Source organism: Stegostoma tigrinum, chromosome 8, assembly GCF_030684315.1.
Source record: "Stegostoma tigrinum isolate sSteTig4 chromosome 8, sSteTig4.hap1, whole genome shotgun sequence".
Classification (NCBI taxonomy): Eukaryota; Metazoa; Chordata; class Chondrichthyes; order Orectolobiformes; family Stegostomatidae; genus Stegostoma; species Stegostoma tigrinum.
The window spans coordinates 63757650-63780532 of NC_081361.1; the positions used below are offsets into that span (position 1 = coordinate 63757650).

At 40.7% G+C, this 22883-nt stretch overlaps 1 protein-coding gene across 1 annotated transcript in view; it reads right to left on the reverse strand.

The window, feature by feature from the left end:
* LOC125456198 (nardilysin-like) overlaps positions 1-22883 on the reverse strand; it is a 124004-nt gene that overhangs the window by 11176 nt on the left and 89945 nt on the right. Inside the window, exons 21-27 of the mRNA XM_048539071.2 lie at positions 18709-18836; positions 12647-12812; positions 9101-9132; positions 7543-7681; positions 6722-6769; positions 2823-2875; positions 1432-1515 (exon numbers count right to left, since the gene is read on the reverse strand). Of these exons, the coding sequence (XP_048395028.1) occupies positions 1432-1515; positions 2823-2875; positions 6722-6769; positions 7543-7681; positions 9101-9132; positions 12647-12812; positions 18709-18836 (650 nt within the window). The remainder of the gene's footprint in view (positions 1-1431; positions 1516-2822; positions 2876-6721; positions 6770-7542; positions 7682-9100; positions 9133-12646; positions 12813-18708; positions 18837-22883) is intronic.

The window sequence follows — 22883 nt, forward strand, 5'->3', positions numbered from 1 at the left end:
CTCTCTCCACCTATCTTCTTTTCTCTCCATCTTCGGTCCGCCTCCCCCTCTCTCCCTATTTATTCCAGTTCCCTCTCCCCATCCCCCTCTCTGATTAAAGGTCTAGGCCCAAAACGTCAGCTTTTGTGCTCCTGAGATGCTGCTTGGCCTGCTGTGTTCATCCAGCCTCACATTTTATCATCAAGGGGGTGGGGGTGCTGTGTGGAGACTAAGCCCTCATACTACTTTACCTTGGAATCAAGCTGGATCTTCAGTTTAGATTGTTAAACTAAACACTATGATTTTTCAAATGCAATGATGCTTGAATGGTGGATGCTATTCTGAAGTTGAGGTATGGAGCATTACTGAGCATTGTAAAATGGCATCCGTGTCTCTATTTGGCTGTGTTCAACTTAACAGAGACTACTTGTGCCAGTCCTGGGTTATAATTGGTAGACACTCTCTATCCCTCAGCAATAATCTTTCTCAGCAAGCAAACACTTACTTAAAAAGGCTGTGGTTCAAGAGATGTCATGGATTGATCCTAACTATATTATGAAATGACAGAGTAAAATTTTGTACATAATCTCAACTCTCGAATGATTGTACCAGTGTTGGAGCAAACGTAATACCAGACAAAATGTGGGAACACGTTGCTTCACACCCTTATGTTAGAGGGTTTAGGGTGATTACAGACAACAGAAAATACCCACACAGTCGTATAAATCCACCTTGAATAGCTTCACATTTCCAACAACAGCTCCCTTTCTTAATTCTCTAAATGGTTCAATTTCTCTCTTTCTAGAACAGAACACTGAGCAAGAAAATCCGAGTATAGAAGCTCGAAGGGAATTTAATGACTTTTGGTATGTGGTATTTCAGCTAGAAAAGTGGTCAAAACCCCATATTGTTTCTTTTAAGGAAAGCCTGCTGTATTTTATGTCAATCAGGTACTTCCAAGGATACCCAACTTGCCTCTGGTATTGGGTCTCACCTGCCAAGAGGTGGCTGCCAATCAAAGGCAAGCAGCTCCTGTATTTAGCAACACCACAGAGCAGGCAGTGGCAGCTGCCAAAATAGCAATCCACAATCAACCATGGGTCTCCCACCCTGAACTTAATTTGGAAAGTAACAAGGATGTGGTGAAGATCAGATATACCACCACATGACCTAATTACATGTCTTTCCCTGCCTCCTAGCTCACCACTTCTGGCAGCACAAGATTCCTTCCAATAATGGAGCACAGAAGGGTAAAGACAAGAAACTCTTCCACTCTGTCCCAGTTACAAACTGTGGGTTGGGGAGGTGGTTGTGGGGGAGGGTTTTATTTTATTTTATTTGATGCTATACTTCAAAATGCACTAAAATTAATATTCAAGTCAATCCACTTCTGTAATCCTCAGTGATCTAATGCCTTATTCATAACACAGATACACTATAAACAAGACTCACTTAAACTTCGATGCCTGAGTTTCCACTGTAACAGAAAATCCCAAGATTCCAGAGGTATTTCGGCAGGAAGGGTATACGTGGTATCTGAAGTACAGAACATAAAATGATATGAAGAAAGCCATTCTTGAACCAACACAATAAGCAAACAATATCTATTAATAAGCTGCACACTCTAGTTGTTTGCTGTTGTGGTGAGGAATTTAATTAAATATACAATAGGTTAGGTTTTTGTCAGAGCAAAGAAGCAGCTAAATTTAAGTAAACCACATACCTTCCTTTTAATCTTGACTAAAATTGATTTAATAAAACAATGACAGTTTTATGCAGGTATTTGAGGTTCGCTTGTATCTGCATACCTATTAAGTAACTAACCTGGGCTATGCAAACCTTAAGATAGGCACAGAAGTGTCATGAGCCTTGTAGCAGTTGAGAAAGATCCAAACAGACTGAAACAGTCAAATTTTCTCAATCAGTTGCAAACATGGTGAAAATAATTTTCCAAATCATTAAGTCTTGTGAACAAATTAAGTAAACTAATAACTCCTCATTGTGCAGGGAGAAATACAGGGCTTTAAGATATTGTCCTACTATTAATCAACACAGCAACGTTTCTTTACCAGTTCAATATTACCACGGATTTTGAAAAAAATCTTTGTTAACAAAATAACTTTGTTGTACCTAATGTGTCTCTTCCATAGTCTAATTCTTGATTCGTGTTTTTCTCATTTACTGTTTATAACCAGTGCAAGAATGTTGCCTGTCCCAACTAAACTATGCATATTTAACATTCATCTTCAAATCTAAACTGGGACCCACATTCGTAAAAGTTTCTAGAAGGTGATAATTTCTTAACACTATGGTGAGTGTTCCATCAACATTCCCCTCTTGTTCCTTTAAGATCCAGTTACACCATCCTATTACATGTTTGTATCCCTATATTCTCAATGTTTTGGATTCAAGAATTAAGGACATAGTTTTCCATTTTAAACTGTGAAACAACTTCGTCCCTTATTCAATTTAAACCCGAAGCTTGACATAATTTAAGCAGAATGCTATGGATGCTGGAGATCTGAAATAAAAGCATAAAATACGAGGGAAACTCAATAAAGTCTGGCAGCATGTATGCAGAGAGAAAGAGTTAACTTTGAGTCCAACAAACAGTCATTTTAGACTCAAAACATTAGCTTTGTTTCTCCCCACGGATGCTGCTCCTTTTCTCTAGCACTTTTGATTTACATTGATTTCTCATTTATTCTTAGCAATCTTCTTGGCATCCCGAAGTACAGGTGCTTAGCTCACAGTACTTTATCAGTAAATTATAAAACAAAAATCTTGTTGGCAGTGATCCTGATATACTGCAAATTATTAAGCGTCAACAGAAAAATACCAACCCAAGTGTTTCTTTTGTCCTTAGAAAATCAAAGCAAGGTTCTTCCATGTGCATCTGAAATCCAAGCAGAAAAATCTTAAAAAACAAAAAATACTTGGTTCTCAATGAAGTAGTTTTTATTAAATTCATTCATGGGATGACATGGGCATCACTGGCTGGGTCAGCATTTATTGCCCATCCCTACTTGATCAAGAACATGGCGGAGAACTGTTTTCTAGAAACCATGCAGTCCATTTTATCAGGGAGCAACCTGTAGGATTTTTACTCAGCAACACTAAAGGAATGATGATATACTTCCAAGCTAGGATGGTGAGTGGCTTAGAGGAGAACTTTCAGGCAGTGCTGTTCCCATAGATCTGCTACCCTTGCCCTTCTAAATGGTAGTGGTCATGGGTTTTGAAGGTGCTGTTCTTGTAGCCACGGTATTTGTATTACAAGTCCAGTTCAATTTCTAATCAATAGTAATCCTCAATATATCGATAAATGGGGGAATTTAGTGATAAGAATGCCCTTGATTGTGAAAGGGTATTCGTTAGATTCTCTTGTTAGAGATGGTTATTGCCTGGCATGTGCATTGCATGAACGTAATTTGACAATATCCAGGCTTGGGCTGATGTATTTGCTGCCTTTGGACATGGTGCACTTTGGTATATGAAGAGTCACAAATGATGGTGAACATTGTGCAATCAAGAAATATCACCATTTCTGACCTTATGATGGATGGAAGATCATTGATGAAGCAACTGAAGACGTTTGGGCTTAGGATACTAACTTAGGGAACTCATGCATTAATGTCCTGGATCGGAAAGACTGACCATCAACTCTGACTTGAACCAGTGGATAGCTTCCCCCTATTGCTGACTGGCACTTGTTTTGCTCGGTTCTTTGATGCCACAATCAGTCAAAGGCAGCCTTGATGTCAAGGGCGATCATTCTCAGTGCACCTCTGAATTCAGCTGTCTTGTCCATGTTTTAACCAAGTTTGTAATGAAGTAAGGAGCAGAGTGGTCCTGCTGAAACTCAAAACTAAGTTTCAGTGAGCAGGTATTGCTCATCAATTGTTGTTCGACAGTACCATTGATGACCCTTTCCATCATTTTACTGATGATTGAGAGTCAATATTTATTGGTGGGCTGGATTTGTTTTGCTTTTTGTATACAGGAGGTACCTGGGCACTTTTCCACAGTGCCAGGCAGATGCCAGTTCGAGTGCATTTCTCTCTTACATTATATATCACAAGATTCTATGCAAATTTATCTCCTGAATGGAAATTTCGCTGTACGTCCGTAGGAATTTGGGAGATTTATTTGAAATGGAACTCTTAGCAACTAGATACAGACAAAAGAAGAAGTCCAAATGATTATTTTTCTAGTCTGGAGCAAACGTAGCTAAACATCGATGGGATGCTACAACAGACCTCAGTTATCCTGTGTTAGGGAAGCTTTTAAGTAAGATCAACTGTACTGCTATTCCTAGTTGCTACCCAATGACACAAGCAGGAAAGTGCCAATGTGCAGACAACAAAGCGATGTCAAGATCAATTCACAATGTGCAGGCTTATTTGAGAACAGAAAAACTGCATTGGGCTGCTAATGCAATGAAACTACACTTTGTCACGAGCTATATTATCCCTAAAAGAAAAATCAATATAAATTATAGATTTTGTTTTTACATTCACTAATGGAACATGGACACACTGGCTGTCAGAAGTTGCCTTTGAGATGGTCATGGTCAGCTGCTGTCTTAAACCATTGCAGTCCACCCGTTGTAAGTTGACTCACAATGCCATTAGGGAGAGAATTCCAGGATTTTTTTTTAATCCCATGACTGTGAAGGAACAGTGATATGTCTCCAAGTCAGGATAGTGAGTGACTTGGAAGGGAACTTGGAGGTGGTGGTATTCTCATGTATCTGCTCCCATTGTCCTTCCAGATGGAAGTGGTCATGGGCTTAGAAGGTGCTGTGTACAAATGTTTGGTGAATTTCTGCAGTGCATTTCACAGACAGTACACATCACTGTTACTAAGTCAGTGTGGAGGAAATGCATGCTTGTGGATGTGGTGCCGATCAAGCGGGCTGGTTGGTGTCAAGCTTCCTGAACATTGTTGGAGCTGCATTTATTCAGGCAAGTGTGGAGTAATCCATCGTACTCCTGACTTGTGCCTTGGAGATGATGGTCAGGTTTTGGGGAGTTATTCACTGCTATGTTCCTAACCTTTGACGTGTTCTTGTAGCCACTGTGTTCAATAGACAACAGGTGCAGGAGTGGGCCATTTGGCCCTTCAAGCCAGCACCACCATTCATTATGATCATGGCTGATCATCCACAATCAGTATCCTGTTCCTGCCTTATCCCCATGACCCTTGATTCCACTATCTTTAAGAGCTTTATCCATCTCTTTCTTGAAAGTATCCAGAGAGTTGGCCTCCACTGCCTTGTGGGGCAGAGCATTCTATATATAAAAAAACGAGACTACCCGAGGCTCAGCCCTAACCTGGGCAGAGACTGGCTGCACCCAGACTTGAACTCAGAAACCAACGTGTTGACCACTACACCCAGCAACCAGTTCATGTCATGAGTCCAGTTGAGTTTCTGGTCAACGGTAAGTCCAAGGATGTTGACAGTAGGGGATTTAGCAATGGTAACAACACAATGTCAAGGGATGATGATAAGATTATCTCTTATTGGAAATGGTCACTGCCTTGCATTTGTGTGGTGTGTATGTTACTTGCCATTTGTCACCGCGAGTCTGGATAGTGTCTAGATCTTTGTGCATTTGAACATGGACTGCTTCAGTATCTGAGGGGTCAGGAATGGTCCGGAATATTGTGTAATCATTAGCAAACATCCCCACTTCTGATCTTATGATAGAGGGAAGGTCATTGATAAAGCAGCTGAATGAGATTGGGTTTCATGTCAATTGTGGAGAAAATATTTTGGATGACAGGCCAAATCAAGGTGACATGGCCTTGATCTATATTCAGTTTTCCAAAAGCTTTTGACAAAGCCCCAAGAAGAGAAATTAATGATTGAAAATATGGGTCCAGAAACAAAAAGTAAGTTATGGAACAAAAATTGACTCAATGGAAAACAGAACATTTCCATGAAGTGCACTGCTCAAGTTGAAAATATTGTAATATTGGGTTATGTTATCTTCAGAAGAAATTGTCCTTGCAAAGTGGAACTGTGCTAAATAGGCTACATTCATCTCAAGTTCTCCTGAAAAGCTGGTATCATGCCTTCTTATGAGCCATTTTAATGGACTTGGGAGGAAAGAAAAGTTCTGAAGAAGGTTCACTGGTGTCTCTCTGCAAATGCTGCCTGATCTGCAGAGTTTCTCCAGCAATTTCTGCTCTTGTTTGTAATTGTCTTAGGTCTTATATCATCTTGAACTCTTTTTGTACACACAAATAAATCTATTAACAAATGAAAATGTTTGTGTTGTATTTATTTATCTAATTTCAACAATTGTAACATTCAATGGTTATGACTGGAACAAAGGAGAATGTTTGTTTATTTTCTCAGTTATTTCAACATAAAACACATTCTACCACATTATTGAAACAAAAATTCTGAATAAACAAAATGGGTAACCGAGCAAGATATTTGGAGATTATGGATGGTGTTGAATGGGATTTAAATGGACAGTTTCAAATGAAGAATAATGTTCAAGATAGTGTATGAACAATATTGTAACATTAAGTTTTATAAAACATAATCCAACAAGCAAAACCTCCTAAGTTTGTAAATACCATCAAGATACCAACTAAGCAAAGTAACGAAGAAAAAGATCATCACTATTTGACAAACATTTATGTAGTTGCAATCATTCTTTCAACATTTGCAATGTTTTTAAATTCTAAATGTCACACAGAAAAAAACTTGGTATAATTCACTTACAATAAGTAGTTCCATGAGAGCATAATCCTTGACTTTCCGAGCACCTGACTGAGAAGCAAGATTGAGGTCAACTGATGGTTCTTAAACTATTGATGATTATATAAAGATAACGAGCAGTACTACAAAATGAAAGGGCAAAAGCCCACATAATAAAGTATCAAAGCTGGCACCTGTTTTACTTTAATATTAATATAATTGTACTATATATAGTTTTACCTGTTAACAAGACTTTTTTTTAAAAATAGTATACATACAAAACATTAATCAATTGCTAAGAAGTTTCCATTGAGCAAAGTTATAAACTTTAATGTTAAAATAAAGATCACATTAAAAATATTCTCTAAAAATTTACTTTGGTAACAAACGAATACAGGGAAAGACGGATACAATACAAACATCAAGATTGTGTTGCTCTGATCGTTTGAATATGTGAGTGAGTGCAATTTGGATGTTAATGTCACTTTTTCAGTAAATACAAATACATTTTTTAATACTGTAGGCCTTCTTGACTTGGCCATAATTATGGTATGAACATTGCATGTAAATATTACAGCATAAAAGATGTTTCAATAAAAGTAATATTGAAAGCAGGTGCAGTTACACTTCTCAATGGCAAAATTGTGTTTGCTATCTCAGACTGGTTATACTAAAAGATGCTGAGTGACGTTAGTTATGTTCTCAAAGGGAAAAGCAAGGGACTTGTCATCAAATGTTGTTTATGACAGTTAAGTGGTAGTCACATTAATCACAAACAGGGTTAATTGGACAGCTTAAATAACTAAAGCAAAGTGAAAAACCATGAACTACTTTTAATTACCCACCTGGTAATATACAGTGACCTCCGAATTTGCATCATGTTTGTTGAGAGAACTCACTTTACACACATGTGCTTTATTTGGTAATTCCACTACTTTGAATTGGACAGGTACTGACTTCACCAGTGGCTTACACTGCAGCTTCCTGTTACGTAATTAATATATTTCTTATTCACGATCAGAAGCACAGTAATAAATGTCTAATTTTACAAATCTAGCATGAGATAACTTACTAAGTATATATTAATAAAGACAAATGATCCCAACTAAGCCAGGGCAAATCAGATTTAAAAAGTGGTGGACAAAGTTTTAGAAACAGTAGTCAAGAAAGAAAAACAACAGGCACTTAGAGACATTTGAGTTAATTAAGGAGAGTCAGCACAGATTTGTCAAAGACTGATCACTTTTAATAAATCAAACAAGGTTTTCACAGATAAACAGACTGCCAACAGACTATAATAAGAAAAAGTAAAATTTGAAGGATGTATTTAATGAAGTGACTTATAAATGTCCACTTAACAAAATGGAGGCTTATGCAATAGAAAGGTCACTGTTGGCTTGAACAAAACATCAGCTAAAGGACAAATAATTACAAGTCATAATAAACAGATTTTCAAAATGGAAAACAGTAGACAGCTGTATCGCACATGGGTCAGTTTTGGGACCATTTTCTTTTTGATATTTACTTGGATGACCTGGATATTGGAATATAGAATAAAACTTCAAAAATTGACAATAATACCAAACTTGGAGACTTCACACACAAAACACATGATGCCAATGCACATCAACATGACAAACGGGTAAAATGGATAGACAAACGGCTAATGGAATTTAACACTGAAGTACGAGCTGGTGCATTTTGCAGTGGCAACTTAACCAGAACATGCAGGGCAGAAGGACCTAGGGATTCACATGATTTGATCATTAAGCATAGGAAATAGGAGGACTAGGCCATTCAGCCTGTTGAGCCTGCTTTGCCATTCAAACAAATGGCGGCTGATCATCTACATCTACACCATTTTTCCCATATCCCATGATGGTATTTCTACATTGAAGATGGCAACACATGTTCAAAGAGTCCCGAGCAAGGCATATGGACCTTGGGCATCATAAATAAAGACACTGCAAGATAGAAAACTACAGAAGTTATATTAAAACAGTGTGAAATCTGGTTATTGCCTAAGTGGAATACTCGATGTAGTCCAGGTCACCACACTTCAGGAAGACCATGAAAGTAATAGAAGTAGTGCAAAGGAGATTGACTTAAATAGTTTCAAGGATGAGGAAATTGAGATTCAAGGCCAGGCTGGATAGGCTGGCGTTGTTCGCCTTGGAACAAAAGGGGGTTGAGGGGAGGTCTAACAGAAGTGTGCAAGTTAGATAAAAGATGACAAAAGAATATCTTCCCAATAGCTGATGGTACAAGGATAGATAGTAGAGTTAGATTTTGTTTACAAGAGTATATAATGTGCTATTCATAGGAATAATGCATCAAAGAATCAGTATGAATTTAGGCTTTATACAGTAAATGCTTAAAATACCACAAAAACAAAGTACTTACTGTACAACATAGTCTAGAAATTCAATGGACTCCTTGGGAGAGAAAAAAACTGTTAGTTTCATATAAAAATTTCATGATTATTTATCTGAAAACAAAAAATGTCATTTGATTAAAGTGAATAAAGCAGGTTCACAGTATATATACAGCATTTGTATTTATATATGAAATTCCTTATGCCAGAATGGATTCTAAGTGTGGTTAAATGTGTGAGTGGTGACTTTCTTCCCACTGATATATAAAAATATGTGTATGTCAATACTTGTAATTTCCCACATAATGATATTGGAAAACCACTCTGTTATGGCCTCATTTGTTTTTAATCAGCAAAGTTTTAACGGTATTGACTGGGTGAGGTCACATTCCCATCTGTAGAAGTTAAAGTGATAAAGGAACACACCAGCATTATAGATCATTGACAAAGTACAACTCAGGAGTACAGGAAATAAAATTAATGCCAAAAGAACATTAGGAAGAGATAATTAAAAGTTTGGTTAAACAAGTGGGTTTTATGAAGAACCTTAAATGAGCATGGTGGAACAATGAAGAAGAATAAGGGAATTCTAAAGCATGGGACCTCAGTAGCAGTGGCACGATTGCCAAAACTAGTCAGAAAAGAAGGGAGAACTATACAAGCAGTCAGAGTGAGAGAATGGTAAACTCTCAAGGAGTGGAAAGTTTGTAGTCCTGGAGAAGTTAAGGATATGAAATGCCAAAGTCATGGGATAATTTGAACCTCGGGATGATGTTATAAATGAGACATCGATTTGGGTGATCGTTTGCACCTGTATAGGATCTAGAACTGCAGAACAGTTTTAATGAGGTGAACTGTATGGCCAAGACAGAAAAGCAATGCATTCATTTAAACCAAAAGGTGTCAGAGAGTGAATAAGGGTTTCGGTGATTTGAAATAATATGGGTGACATTACAAAGAAGGAAAAGGCAACCAAGCTCACAATAGGTGCAGTGAAAGTGAGCATTTTGAATCAGTCAGCTGGAGCAGAAATGCAATTAATAAGGGTATGAATTTAGTGGTGAGAACCAAGACAATGGTTTAGATATCCCTAAATTTTTGCTGAACAATATTTCTACTCATTCAAAAACAGAAGTTGACTAAGCAGTCTTGACATCAGAAAAGCAGTGAGAGAAAGACAGTTGTGTACAGTGAGTACAGCAAATTTTGTTTTAACCAGCACCTTACAAAACCAGCACTCTAGATCAACTAGCGAATATTATATACTTCAATACCAGAAATTTACTACATTATCGCAATCTCTCTGCTGACAAGTCAAATTTAAGGCAAGGCTGCATTATTATTTAAATGATTTATGCTGTAAATAAAGTATAATAGTGATGTGTATACCTCCTGCAATATGATTCTATTACTAAGTGTGTGTTTTTACATTATGTGGACCTTTTGATCAACTTTTGATCCCATAGGTGCCAGTTAATGTTTGCTGTATGTAGGTAGAAGCCCACTCAATGCAAATGACAGCTTGGAGATGAGGAACAGAAGAAGAATCATTAATTTTCTTCTCCTGAAAACCATCATCAGTGACAGAGAACAGGATGCAAACAAAGGACATGTGTGTCAAGAGTAATAAACCCTCAATAAGAAGTTCAAGACTCACACCTTAAACATATTACAAATTTCACAATAACATGACGACACTGGTAACAAACAGCATTAATAACAACATTCATCCATATAACAATAGTGATTGCATTTGAGAAATAATTTGTTGATTTGAAAGCACTTTTGCACATTCAGGGGAATATAATAAATACTATATAAATAGCAATGATTCTTTTCCTCTCAACTCAATCAACGCTTGACTACGTTTTTAACTTGTTTCATCATTTTCTCTTCTCTTCCTTTCAAGAGAAAATCAACTCCTTCTGGATTACCACTACACAAGTGATATCCTGCAGTATCACACCCAAGTGGTAATGTTCACTTATGCATTTATTGACGAGTGCTGACAGAATACCTAACAACAAAGTTCAATCTTGTCTTCACCCAATCATCATAAATGAACTTTTTCCAGGAGCATTCAAGAGCAGGACTCCATGACTTCTCACACCCATGTCTACCATGGGACTACAAGCCAGATTTTATTATTTAATCGCCACCCTAGCTGAGATTAGCTAACTCCCGACAGGTTAGGAATTCATGCGATATTGTTGAGAAGGGGGGAGGTGGCAAAGCCTTTAAACTAGTAAGATAAGGGAAGGATCTACAAGACTCTCATGCTGTGCATAACATGCACCTACAGATTTTATACAAAAGAATGGTGAAAATTGTAGCTCAAAATGCCTTTGAAATATGACAGTAATACTGGACTCTAAGTACAAGAATGGATAGCATTCTCAGGAGCCAAGAACAAGAACCTTGAAGGTTGGGTTGCCAAGCCAATGGCAACATAAGAAGTATTTAATGATGTCTGGAAAGAGGGTAGATTAAGTTGTCAATGCCCAGTGTATAATAAACAACAAAGATAGGAACAGGAAGGAGGCACCTCTATGAACTAGATGGTAGAATGCCATTCCCTACTGACCATGGAGAAACTTAAAATCTCAACTCTTTCTGAAACCATAATGGAGTTAAGCTTTAATTGAAAAGCAGAGCCTCAACAGTATTAATCTGTGACTGCTATCAATCTCTGTTGTCTGAGCCATGTGTAAATTTGCACGGGGTAGACAAATCTGGAGAATTAACTTCAGGCCGAAGGGCTAGCATGGGAAAGAGGGATTCACTATCATTGGACATTAGCACCAGGTCAAGAAGAACTGCACTGATGACATGGTGGGGAAATGACGAGATGATAAAGGCTTTAAACTAATAAAATGAGGCAGGGAACAACAAAATCTAAACACCCTAATGTAAACAACAGAGGACAGCTTAGGAAAGAATAAAGCAAAAGAAGATATTGATGGCAAGGGAATTGATAGAGACACATAACAACATTTAAACGAATTTTAAACAAAGTGAGAGGCAAACCGATTAAAAGCGAGCCAACAGATGTGAATGGCAGTGGACACAGTACATGTAATAAAAAAAGGGAAGGTGGAGACAATCATGCATTTGAGGATTCAGATGTCTGAGTAGGGATTGAGACATGATTACAGAAATTAGGAGGAGAAATTAAAAATTACAGATTAAAAATATTTACAAAAGATACAGGGAAACAAAGGGAAGATAGGGTAACTGTACATATTCAGGATAACAATGGTTACTGTAAAAAGTGTCACAGCTATCAGGAAAGCAAACATATAATCTACACTGTTAAAATTAATGGATAATAATGGATCAATCTCACTAAAATGAGCATTGTGCAGACAACCAAATAGTGGAAAGGAGGTGGAGGAAGAACTATGTCCATAAATTGGGATTAGAGCAAAAATGCAGAAATCCTATTAGAGTGAGTGGCCTGTTTCTGTGCCATATTATATGAATGCGTGGAATGGAAATAAGCATTCATGTGCAGTATTAATATTCTGTAATAAAAGCTTACTAGCTGGTGAACAATATCACAATAAAACATTTACCTTGCTTGTGAAATTTCCTTGTACTAATCCTTCCACAAAAAGATGAGATTTGAAGTTCTTCACAAATGACATCAGTGCCTCAATGGTTGTTCCACCTTTCATCAAAGTTTGGTGTTTCTGTATTAAAGACCACCGTCCATGTTCTAGAATCGACAGGCGTACATCTCTGGAAAGAGGAAACACGACAGAAATTCTATTTACCAGTCTGGATGCAATACAGTTGGTGAGACAGAAAATCAAGACAACTTTTTAAAGATTTTCAACTGCTTTTTCTAGCAGCTCCTTTGGCCCCCGTGTTGCTGGTATCTCCAATTTTTAAAACATCCTGTTCAGATTCATGTTTGGGGAAGGTTGGGCTTGAAGCCAGCCCTTTAATTCAGAAAATGCTCCACAAAAGCCCTCCATCATATTTTCTAAACAATCTGTACATAGCTGTCCTGACACTTCTGGAGCAGGTGTGATGAAACCAGGCCTTCTGGAGAGGTAAGGACTCTACCAAAGCACCACAAGATACTTTATCTTCTATACACAGAAGTTTCCTAATCAACCTGTACAAAGACATCATTCCCAACCTCTGGAGCAGGTGGGGATTTAAAGACAGGCCTCCTGGCACAAAGGTAAGGACACAATCACAGCAGCACAAGAGCCCTCAAAATGTACTTTTAATCAACAAGTTTGGTCATACCTCCAGACCAGGTAGACTTGAACTCAAGCCTTCTGGCCCAAAGATAAGGTCACTGCCACTTGGGCTCTCTACACCTTGCTCATTGGATATAGATAACAAAGCCTCCGAATGCAAACTATAAGGACAATTGGCAGTGGCGGTATCCACATCAATATCTCCGAAGGGATTGAAAATTGAATCCAATGCTTTAACTGCTCCATGAGGCCATTTAACTTCGACCTTTTCAAAATCGATCTGTCAGACACATTATGCCATCTCGAACAGATGAGACTTGAATCCTGGTTTTCTGGCTCCGTGCCCGAAGGAAGGGACACAACCACTGTGTGACAAGAGCCCTTATGATATTTATAGATAGTTTCCTCATCAACCCGCTCAGAGATGTTAGATACTTTCTAAGCGATTGGTTCAGAAATGTTATTACACAACTGGAGCAGGTGGGACTTGAATTTTGGCCTCTGTGCAAAGGTAGGGACACTGTCACTCCAACATAAGAGCCTCTAACTTAAGAAGTGTTAGGTATTTTTCTAATCAGCCGGTTTAAAGATATTATGACAACACATCTAGAGCAGGTGGAACTTGAACCCAGGTGTCCTGATTCAGAGGTAGGGACACTACTGGTACACCACAAGAACTCTCTGCTCTTTGGAGATGTCAGGTATTTTCTAATCAACGTGTTCAGAAATATTATGACTCACCTATAGTACATGTGGGGCTCAAGCCTGAGCTGCTTGATCCAAGAACAGGGACTGTACCACAAGAGCCCCCACTTTCAACTAATCTATTTTTAAATTCCCACTTCCTACAGACAAAGGGGGTGGCCATGGGCACCCGCATGGGCCCCAGCTACGCCTGCCTCTTTGTAGGTTACGTGGAACAGTCCCTCTTCCGCACCTACACAGGCCCTAAACCCTACCTCTTCCTCCGTTACATTGATGACTGTATCGGCGCCGCCTCTTGCTCCCCAGAGGAGCTCGAACAGTTCATCCACTTCACCAACACCTTCCACCCCAACCTTCAGTTCACCTGGGCCATCTCCAACACATCCCTCACCTTCCTGGACCTCTCAGTCTCCATCTCAGGCAACCAGCTTGTAACTGATGTCCATTTCAAGCCCACCGACTCCCACAGCTACCGAGAATACACCTCCTCCCACCCACCCGCCTGCAAAAATTCCATCCCCTATTCCCAATTCCTCCACCTGCGCCGCATCTGCTCCCACAATGAGGCATTCCACTCCCGCACATCCCAGATGTCCAAGTACTTCAAAGACTGCAAACTTCCCCCCAGTGGTCGAGAACGCCCTTGACCGCATCTCCCGCAACACATCCCTCACACCCCGCCCCTGCCACAACCGCCCAAAGAGGATCCCCCTCGTTCTCACACACCACCCCACCAACCTCCGGATACAACACATCATCCTCCGACACTTCCGCCATCTACAATCCGACCCCACCACCAAAGACATTTTTCCATCCCCACCCTTGTCTGCTTTCCGGAGAGACCACTCTCTCCGTGACTCCCTTGTTCGCTCCACACTGCCCTCCAACCCCACCACACCCGGCACCTTCCCCTGCAACCGCAGGAAACACTTGCCCCCACACCTCCTCCCTCACCCCTATCCCAGGCCCCAAGATGACTTTCCATATTAAGCAGAGGTTCACCTGCACATCTGCCAATGTGGTATACTGCATCCATTGTACCCGGTGTGGCTTCCTCTACATTGGGGAAACCAAGCAGAGGCCTGGGAGCCGCTTTGCACAACACCTCCGCTCGGTTCGCAATAAACAACTACACCTCCCAGTCGCAAACCATTTCTGCTCCCCCTCCTGTTCTTTAGATTGTATGTCCATCATGGGCCTCCTGCAGTGCCACAATGATGCCACCCGAAGGTTGCAGGAACGGCAACTCATATTCCGCTTGGGAACCCTGCAGCCCAAGGGTATCAATGTGGACTTCACCAGCTTCAAAATCTCCCCTTCCCCCACCGCATCCCAAAGCCAGCCCAGTTCGTCCCCTCCCCCCACTGCACCACACAACCAGCCCAGCTCTTACCCCCGACCCACTGCATTCCAAAACCAGTCCAACCTGTCTCTGCCTCCCTAACCTGTTCTTCCTCTCACCCATCCCTTCCTCCCACCCCAAGCCGCACCTCCATCTCCTACCTACTAACCTCATCCCACCTCCTTGACCAGTCCGTCTTCCCTGGACTGACCTATCCCCTCCCTACCTCGCCACCTTTCCTCTCCTCTCTACCTATCTTCTTTTCTCCCAATCTTCGGTCCGCCTCCCCCTCTCTCCCTATTTATTCCAGAACCCTCACCCCATCCCCCTCTCTGATGAAGGGCCTAGGCCCGAAACGTCAGCTTTTGTGCTCCTGAAATGCTGCTGGGCCTGCTGTGTTCATCCAGCCTCTCATTTTATTATCTTGGATTCTCCAGCATCTGCAGTTCCCATTATCATTGATACTATTTTTAAATTCAACCTATTTTTCTCATCAATCCTGTTCAGGATGTGTTAACACACCTCTGCTGCAGGTGTGTCTGGAATCTGGGCTTCTTGGTCCAGGGTAGGGACACTACCACTGCACCACAACAGGGTTCCCATTTTCAGAGGTCTCCCCCTACTCACCACCACCACCACACCCCAGTGTTAGGGTCTGTCAAAATTGAGTCGGCAATTGCAAAACATACGAGGAAACTGGCAATGATTCTGTTGAAAGTGATGGCATCGACCGGTCATATCCAAGCCATTTTTTTCCCCCTGTTTTTAACCCAAGTATGTTCCACCACATGTTTATTCATTCTTTTTTCTTCCCTCCAATTCGTTTTAACTCTTTCTAAAAAACACACACAACCCATTCGGAGAAGTTATTACACACCTCTGGAGCAGGTGGGACATGAACCCAGGTCTCCCGGTCTACAGGTAGGGATACTACCACTATGCCACAAACAGCAGCCCCAACACCTTTCCCTGCATCCACAGGAAATGCTACATGTGGCCCTACATTATCCCCTCACCTTCATTCAAGGCAAAACCTTCCACATTAGACAGATGTTCACTTGCACATCTGTCAACATGATTTACTGCATCTGGTGCTCCTGATGTGGCCTTCTCTACATTGGTGAGACCAAGCGGAGACTCAGAAGCCATTCTGTACAACATCTGCACTCTGTACACGATAAATGACAACACCTTCCGGTCACGAACAATTTTAACTCCCTTTCCCACTCCCTGGGTGACATGTCCCTCCTGGGCCTTCTGCAGTATCACAATGACACCACCCACAAACTGGAGGAACAGCACCTCATTCCGCCTCGGGAGCCTACAGTCCGATGGCCTAGACATGGGTTTCACCAGTTTTAAAATCTCATCCCATGTCCAACCCTCCCTCTCATCCCCGCCTCCTGGACCTGACACAACCTGTCCATCTTCTTTCCCACCTATCCACCACTCCCACCTCACTGACCAATCCCCTCCACTCCCTAGATGCGCTGACCTATCACCATCCCACGTACCTTCCCCAGCCCAACCCTTCCTCTATTTATTTCTGAGCTCTCTTCACCCTTCCCACTTCTGGAGGAGGATCCCGACCCAAAATGTCAACTTTCCTGCTCCTCTGATGCTACCTGGCCTGCTGTGTTCCTCCAGCTCCACACTGTTATCTGTAAAGAAAACATTATTATCCATATTCCTATAACCATAAAATTCCATGTTCTCATCATTAACACAAGTCATCCCTCTTCAGGGCATTAACAACTTCTTTCGGCAGGCATTTTTTTTTGTCTGTCTGATAATTCGTGACTTGCACAAACCATTATATTTTACAAAACCCCTTTCTTTCCATTAAACTGACAAGGTCAATTCTCAATGACACTGTTTGTTGAATGACTACTGTCTCAAAGAATTATTATCAACATAATACTCTTAAGATTTCCTTCAGTATGTTAAACATACAGTACCCCATATGTACTGCTTCCACCAGTGGCAGTGTCTTAGCAGTTAAGTGTTTTTAACTACTCTTATTATTATTATCACCAGAAATATGATAAATGCTGACAAAGGGGACTTTCTGAGTGGAAGACTGGCATGCAAGGCAATCTTCTGTACCACCCAACATTGGAAAATCTGAGTGTGCACTTCTTGGAGTTTAATTTATTTAATGTTTTATTTGCTTCTACAACTTTCTCAACCACAATGCTATCCGTTGATATTCAGGCCCAACAGGTTATAGTTCGCATTGGGCCTAGTCTAAGTGAAAGCTAAACTAATGAAATTTAAAAAAAACTTTTAAACCACAGTGGTTCTACCTTCAATGCAAGATTCTCTTTCGATAATGACTTGTTCATTTATCTGTTCTAAGATTGTTAATCCGAAGTCATTCCTGAATTATTCTGCTTGATATTTAATCGTTTATATCTAAAAAGGCCCCTTGACTTGGAGTAAAAATCCAAACCCTGCCTTTATCTTATCTTTCTCAAATTTGGATTCTCAGCTCAGATTCTGCAAACTCTCCCGCAGAAATTAATCACACAGATGGCTGCCAGCTTCTCGCTGTAATACCAGTCGAATATTGGTGGAAATACTTAAAGCTGATAACATACGGTGAAAATTATACTTTCTTTTGCTGATGATGGTTATTGCCGGACAAATAACAACTTATCAACATCATCTTGAAAACTGTGTATTCAATTTACTGACAGTTACAAACAGTACTGAAATTGCAACCAACAGCAAACATCTGTACTTCTGACCTCTCCGAAGAGGGCACGTAATTAAAGGTAAACACAACAGCATCTCTTAAAGGTGCTGAACAATTTCACTTCAGCGTTGTAGCTCTAAATTGAGTAATCCCAGTGTTGTACTTTTATTTGACTGTACTCACTTTTTATGATTACAACACAGCACCATCAAAGACCAATTCAGGTCCAAAGTCTAGAAGATCCTATACAGATCAGAAAAGTATGCAAAATAATGATGAGGAAAATCTGTAGTATCAGTGAAAATCACTGTCCTAGTGGACCTGGCAAGTTCCAGATGACACACAGGTAAATGTCTTCTTTAGCAAACACTAGAGTACACAATCTTATATCTGCAGTTTCTCAATGTGAACACCAACATTCATATTATAATTTTCTTCAGGAGAACAGACCAGCAGACTCAACTGTTCATCTCCCAATATTTACACTCATCACGTATGCATAAGAATCTACAGTGATCTTGCAGGGGACGCGACCAAGATAGTGAAAAGTGACCAAGTTATCAATCAAAATAAATTGAAGTGCCAAAAAAAGTCAGAATTATCCTGAAATTAACTTCACAAACTGACTGAAAAGTACAATTAAAGTGTTGATATTTGTTCCATGAATTCTTGACTTACTTTCCCAGTTTTTCTGGTTTGATAAGAACATTGAAGTAGCACTTTTTTAATTGTTCCACAATCATCCCAAACACATCTGCAGTAGTTGTAAACTCAGCGAGATAATCAACGATGAGTTGAAACAGAAGCTGGAGACAAAGAGAAAAGTTGTTTAAATGATTCAGGTGTAAAAATTTTAGAAACATCAAATGGATACTGAGAAAACAAATCTTTCACACATTTATTATCAAGTATTTTTCATCATTTGGTACATTATAGTCAAGAATATTCAGAACACATTTTAAAGTTTGAGAAGATTTGCAGCTTGAGTTGTGGATGAGGTTGTAGACACACTTCCAACCAAACCCATTGGCTCGGTGAACGCGTCTACAACCTCAGAATACATTTTCCCGGTCACTGTATTGAATTTTTAATATATTTCTTTCTTTAGATAAACACGAGAAGGCGCACAGTACTCCTTGTGGGAATATTCCCAATTCAACTTCAGTCTGGGAGCTTGCAGATTGCTGCAGCCAAGATCAAAACTCCAAACTCTGACACCCAATATGTCAAGTATGCTGTGTGATCATTTGCCCTCTGTCATTATTTGCTAGCCATGTTAGGGACAGCAGCCTTTGGAGTCTGCTTGAAGTTCGCCTGCTGCCAAACAGACCTGGCAGTCAAGCTTTTTCAGTGGTTGTCACGATCCTTGTCATGTTCTTTGCCTGAGAACCCTTCCAGAGATCTGCTAAGGATATTTGTGGGGTCTTAGTTGGCTGCACACAAAAGCATTGCCCAGATGACTGATGTCATACTTGCCGAAACAAGTAATGATGTACACTTTGACACCAATTAAGCCAATCAGAATTAATAGCTGCTCAGGTTTGTAATTTTGGCTGCCCTCCCCCGGCCCGCAAGAATGCAGGGTGTCACAAACTACATGTAGCACCATAAGTGACTCAGCTGTACAGGATGAGAAGACGACGACAGGAGAAGCAAAAGTAAAAAGGAATTCGTGACGGAAACAGACAGGTATTTGTGTGGCCATCACTGTGACTTCAGTATTGTATGGTGCTTCTCTGGTGCCACAAGATGTCGCACAGCGGCTGCAGGATATTCTTCTGGGGCAGGGTGAACACCCAGAGGTCATGGTCCAAATTGGTACCGATGAGTTCGGTAGGAAGGGGATGTGGTCCCGCAATCAGAATTAAGGGAGCTAGGTTGAAAGTTTGCAAGCAGAAACTCAAAACATTGTAATCTCTGGATTACTTCCAGTGCCACGTGCAAGTGTGTACAGAAATTGGATGATAAGGCAAATGAATGCATGGCTGGAAAGTTGGTGAAAGAGGGAGAACTTGTGATTCCTGGGACATGGAAACTGGCTTTGGGGAAGATGGCACTTGTACAGCCAGACAAGTTTCAGCTGAACAGAGCTGAACTCAGTTCCTTGCAGAGCATTTTGCTATTGCTTTAAAGGAAATTGGCAGGGGTGCAGAGACCAAGGGAGAACAGCAGAGAAAATCAGGCTTCACGATATACAATTGGCACTAGCATAGACAACTGCAAATTAGTAGGCAATGTCAGAGTATATAACAAAAAAGTCGAAATCAGGGTTACTGTGCATGCACATTAAGGATAGTGAATAAGATTGGGGAGATAAGGGAGCAGATTACCATGTGGAATTTTGATTCTGTGGCTAGACCAGATATCTGACTCAAAAATGGGCAAGACTGGGTGTTAACCATTCCTGAGTACCAAGGTCTTCAAGAAAAATGGAAAAAGGAAAAAAGAAAAAAAAAGAGAGGAGAGTTAGCAGCACTGGTTAAGGAAAGCATTGCAGCCCTGGAGAAAGAGGATATCTTATTGGTCAAAGAACAATCAATCTGGCCAGAGCTAAGAAACCAAATGGGTACTCAAATACATTGTCTATTGACTACCAACATAATACGTGGAAGAACAAATATACAGGTAATTTACAGTGCGAGGCTAACATTATAAAGGAGTTCTAACAAGAGGTTTCAATCACCTGAACACAAATAGGAATAATTGTAGTGTAATGGCAACCAGGGATAAAGATTCCTGAATTGCATGCAGGAAAGCTTCCTATGCATGTTTCCAGTCCACAAGAAAGGATGCACTGTTGGACTCGGTACTTGGAAACAAGCTGGGTAGTGTCAGTTGGGGAACAGTTGGCAGCATGGGGGCTCAGTGGTTAGCAATGCTGTCTCTCAGTGCCAGGGACTTGGGTTCAGTTCCAGCCTCAGGTGATTTTTGGTGTGGAGTTTGCATATTCTCCCCCGTGTCTTCGTGGGTTTCCTCCGGATGCTCCTGTTTCCTACTACAGTCCAAAGATGTGCAGGTATGTGGATTGGCTATGCTAAATTGCCCATAGTGCCCAGGGATGTTTAGCTTAGGGTAGACAAGGGAAATAAGGATGCTCTTCAGAGGGGTGGTGTGGACTTGTTGAGCCGAATGGTCTGTTTCCACACTGTTTCCATCTATGATTTTAGACTGTGCTCATTGTACTATATAGTGCAAGATGATGGTGGAGAGTATCTTGCAACAATCCAGAGCGAGCAAAGTCTAAGAATGGATAAGATGCAACCAAGATTTTGAAGGAAAATGAGAAAGGAAATTGCAGGGACATTGGGAATAATCTTTCAGTCTTCCCTAGACATGGTAGTGCCAGGGACTGGAAAATTGTAAACATTACAGTTTTATTCAAAACAAAAGTTTGTAAAGGATAAGCCCAGCAATGATATACCAGTTAAACTTAAATGATAGGGAATCTTCTAGAGACAATTATTTGGGATAGAATTAGTGGTTACATAGGAGAAGGTGGGTTGATTAGCAAGAGTCAGCATGGATTTCGAAAGGGAAAATTATGTTCGAGTAACTTAAGAACTTCCTGAAGAGGTAACAGAAAGAACAAGTACAACTGTTGATAGGGTATGTATACCCTGTCAGAAGGCTTTTGATACAGTGCCACATAATAAATTAGTGAGAAAATTTGTTAGGTCAAAATCTGGCAAGAGGAATATGATGTGGAAATATGTGACATTGTCTATTTTGAGAGAAAGAATAAAAAATAAACTTATTATCTAAATAGCAAGAGGCTAGAGAGCTCTGAAGTGCAGAAAGATTCGGGTGTACTGGAGTGAGACTAGCAGATGGTTAATATGCAGGTACTGCAAATAATCAGGAAAGCTAACAGAGTGTTGTGTTTTATTGTGAGAATAATTGAGTGCAAGAGGATGGAGGTTATGCCTCCATTATATAGGGCACTAGTGAGAATACGTTTGGAATACTGTGCATGGTACTAATCAGCATGCTTACGGAAGTCTGTTAATGTGCTGGAAGCACATCTGCAAAGGTTTATTTGACTAATTCATTACAGTATGGAGCTGGAGGAGCACGGCGGGTCGGGCAGCATCAGAGATGTAGGAAAGTCAACATTACGGGTTGAGACCCTTTTTCAGCAGGGTCCTGACCTGAAGCATCGACTTGCCTGCTCCTCTGATGCTGCCTGGCCTGCGGTGTTCATCCAGCTCAATACTGATTCCAGCATTTGCAGTTCTTGCTATCTCTTTATTTGACTAATACCTAGAATAAGCAAATGGTCTTATGAGGAAAGGCTAGAGAAGCTAAACCTGTCTCCTCTGGATTTTAGATTACAAAGCGTGGGGCTGGATGAACACAGCAGGCCAAGCAGCAACATAGGAGCATAAAAGCTGATGTTTCGGGCCTGGACCCTTCATCAGAAAAAGGGGATGGGGAGAGGATTCTGAAATAAATAGGGAAAAGAGGGGGAGGCGGACTGAAGATAGATAGAGGAGAAGATAGGTGCAGAGGAGAGTATGGGTGGGGAGGTAGGGAGGGGATAGGTCAGTCCAGGGAGGACGGACAGGTCAAGGGGTGGGATGAGGTTAGGAGGTAGGAAAGGAAGGTGCGGCTTGAGGTGGGAGGAGGGGATAGGTGAGAGGAAGAACAGGTTAGGCAGGCGGGGACGAGCTGGGCTGGTTTTGTGATGCAGTGGGAGAGGGAAGATTTTGAAGCTGGTGAAATCCACATTGATACCATTGGGTTGCAGGGTTCCCAAGCGGAATATGAGTTGCTGTTCCTGCAACCTACGGGTGGCATCATTATGGCACTGCAGAAGGCCCAGGATGGACATGTTGTCTAAGGAATGGGAGGGG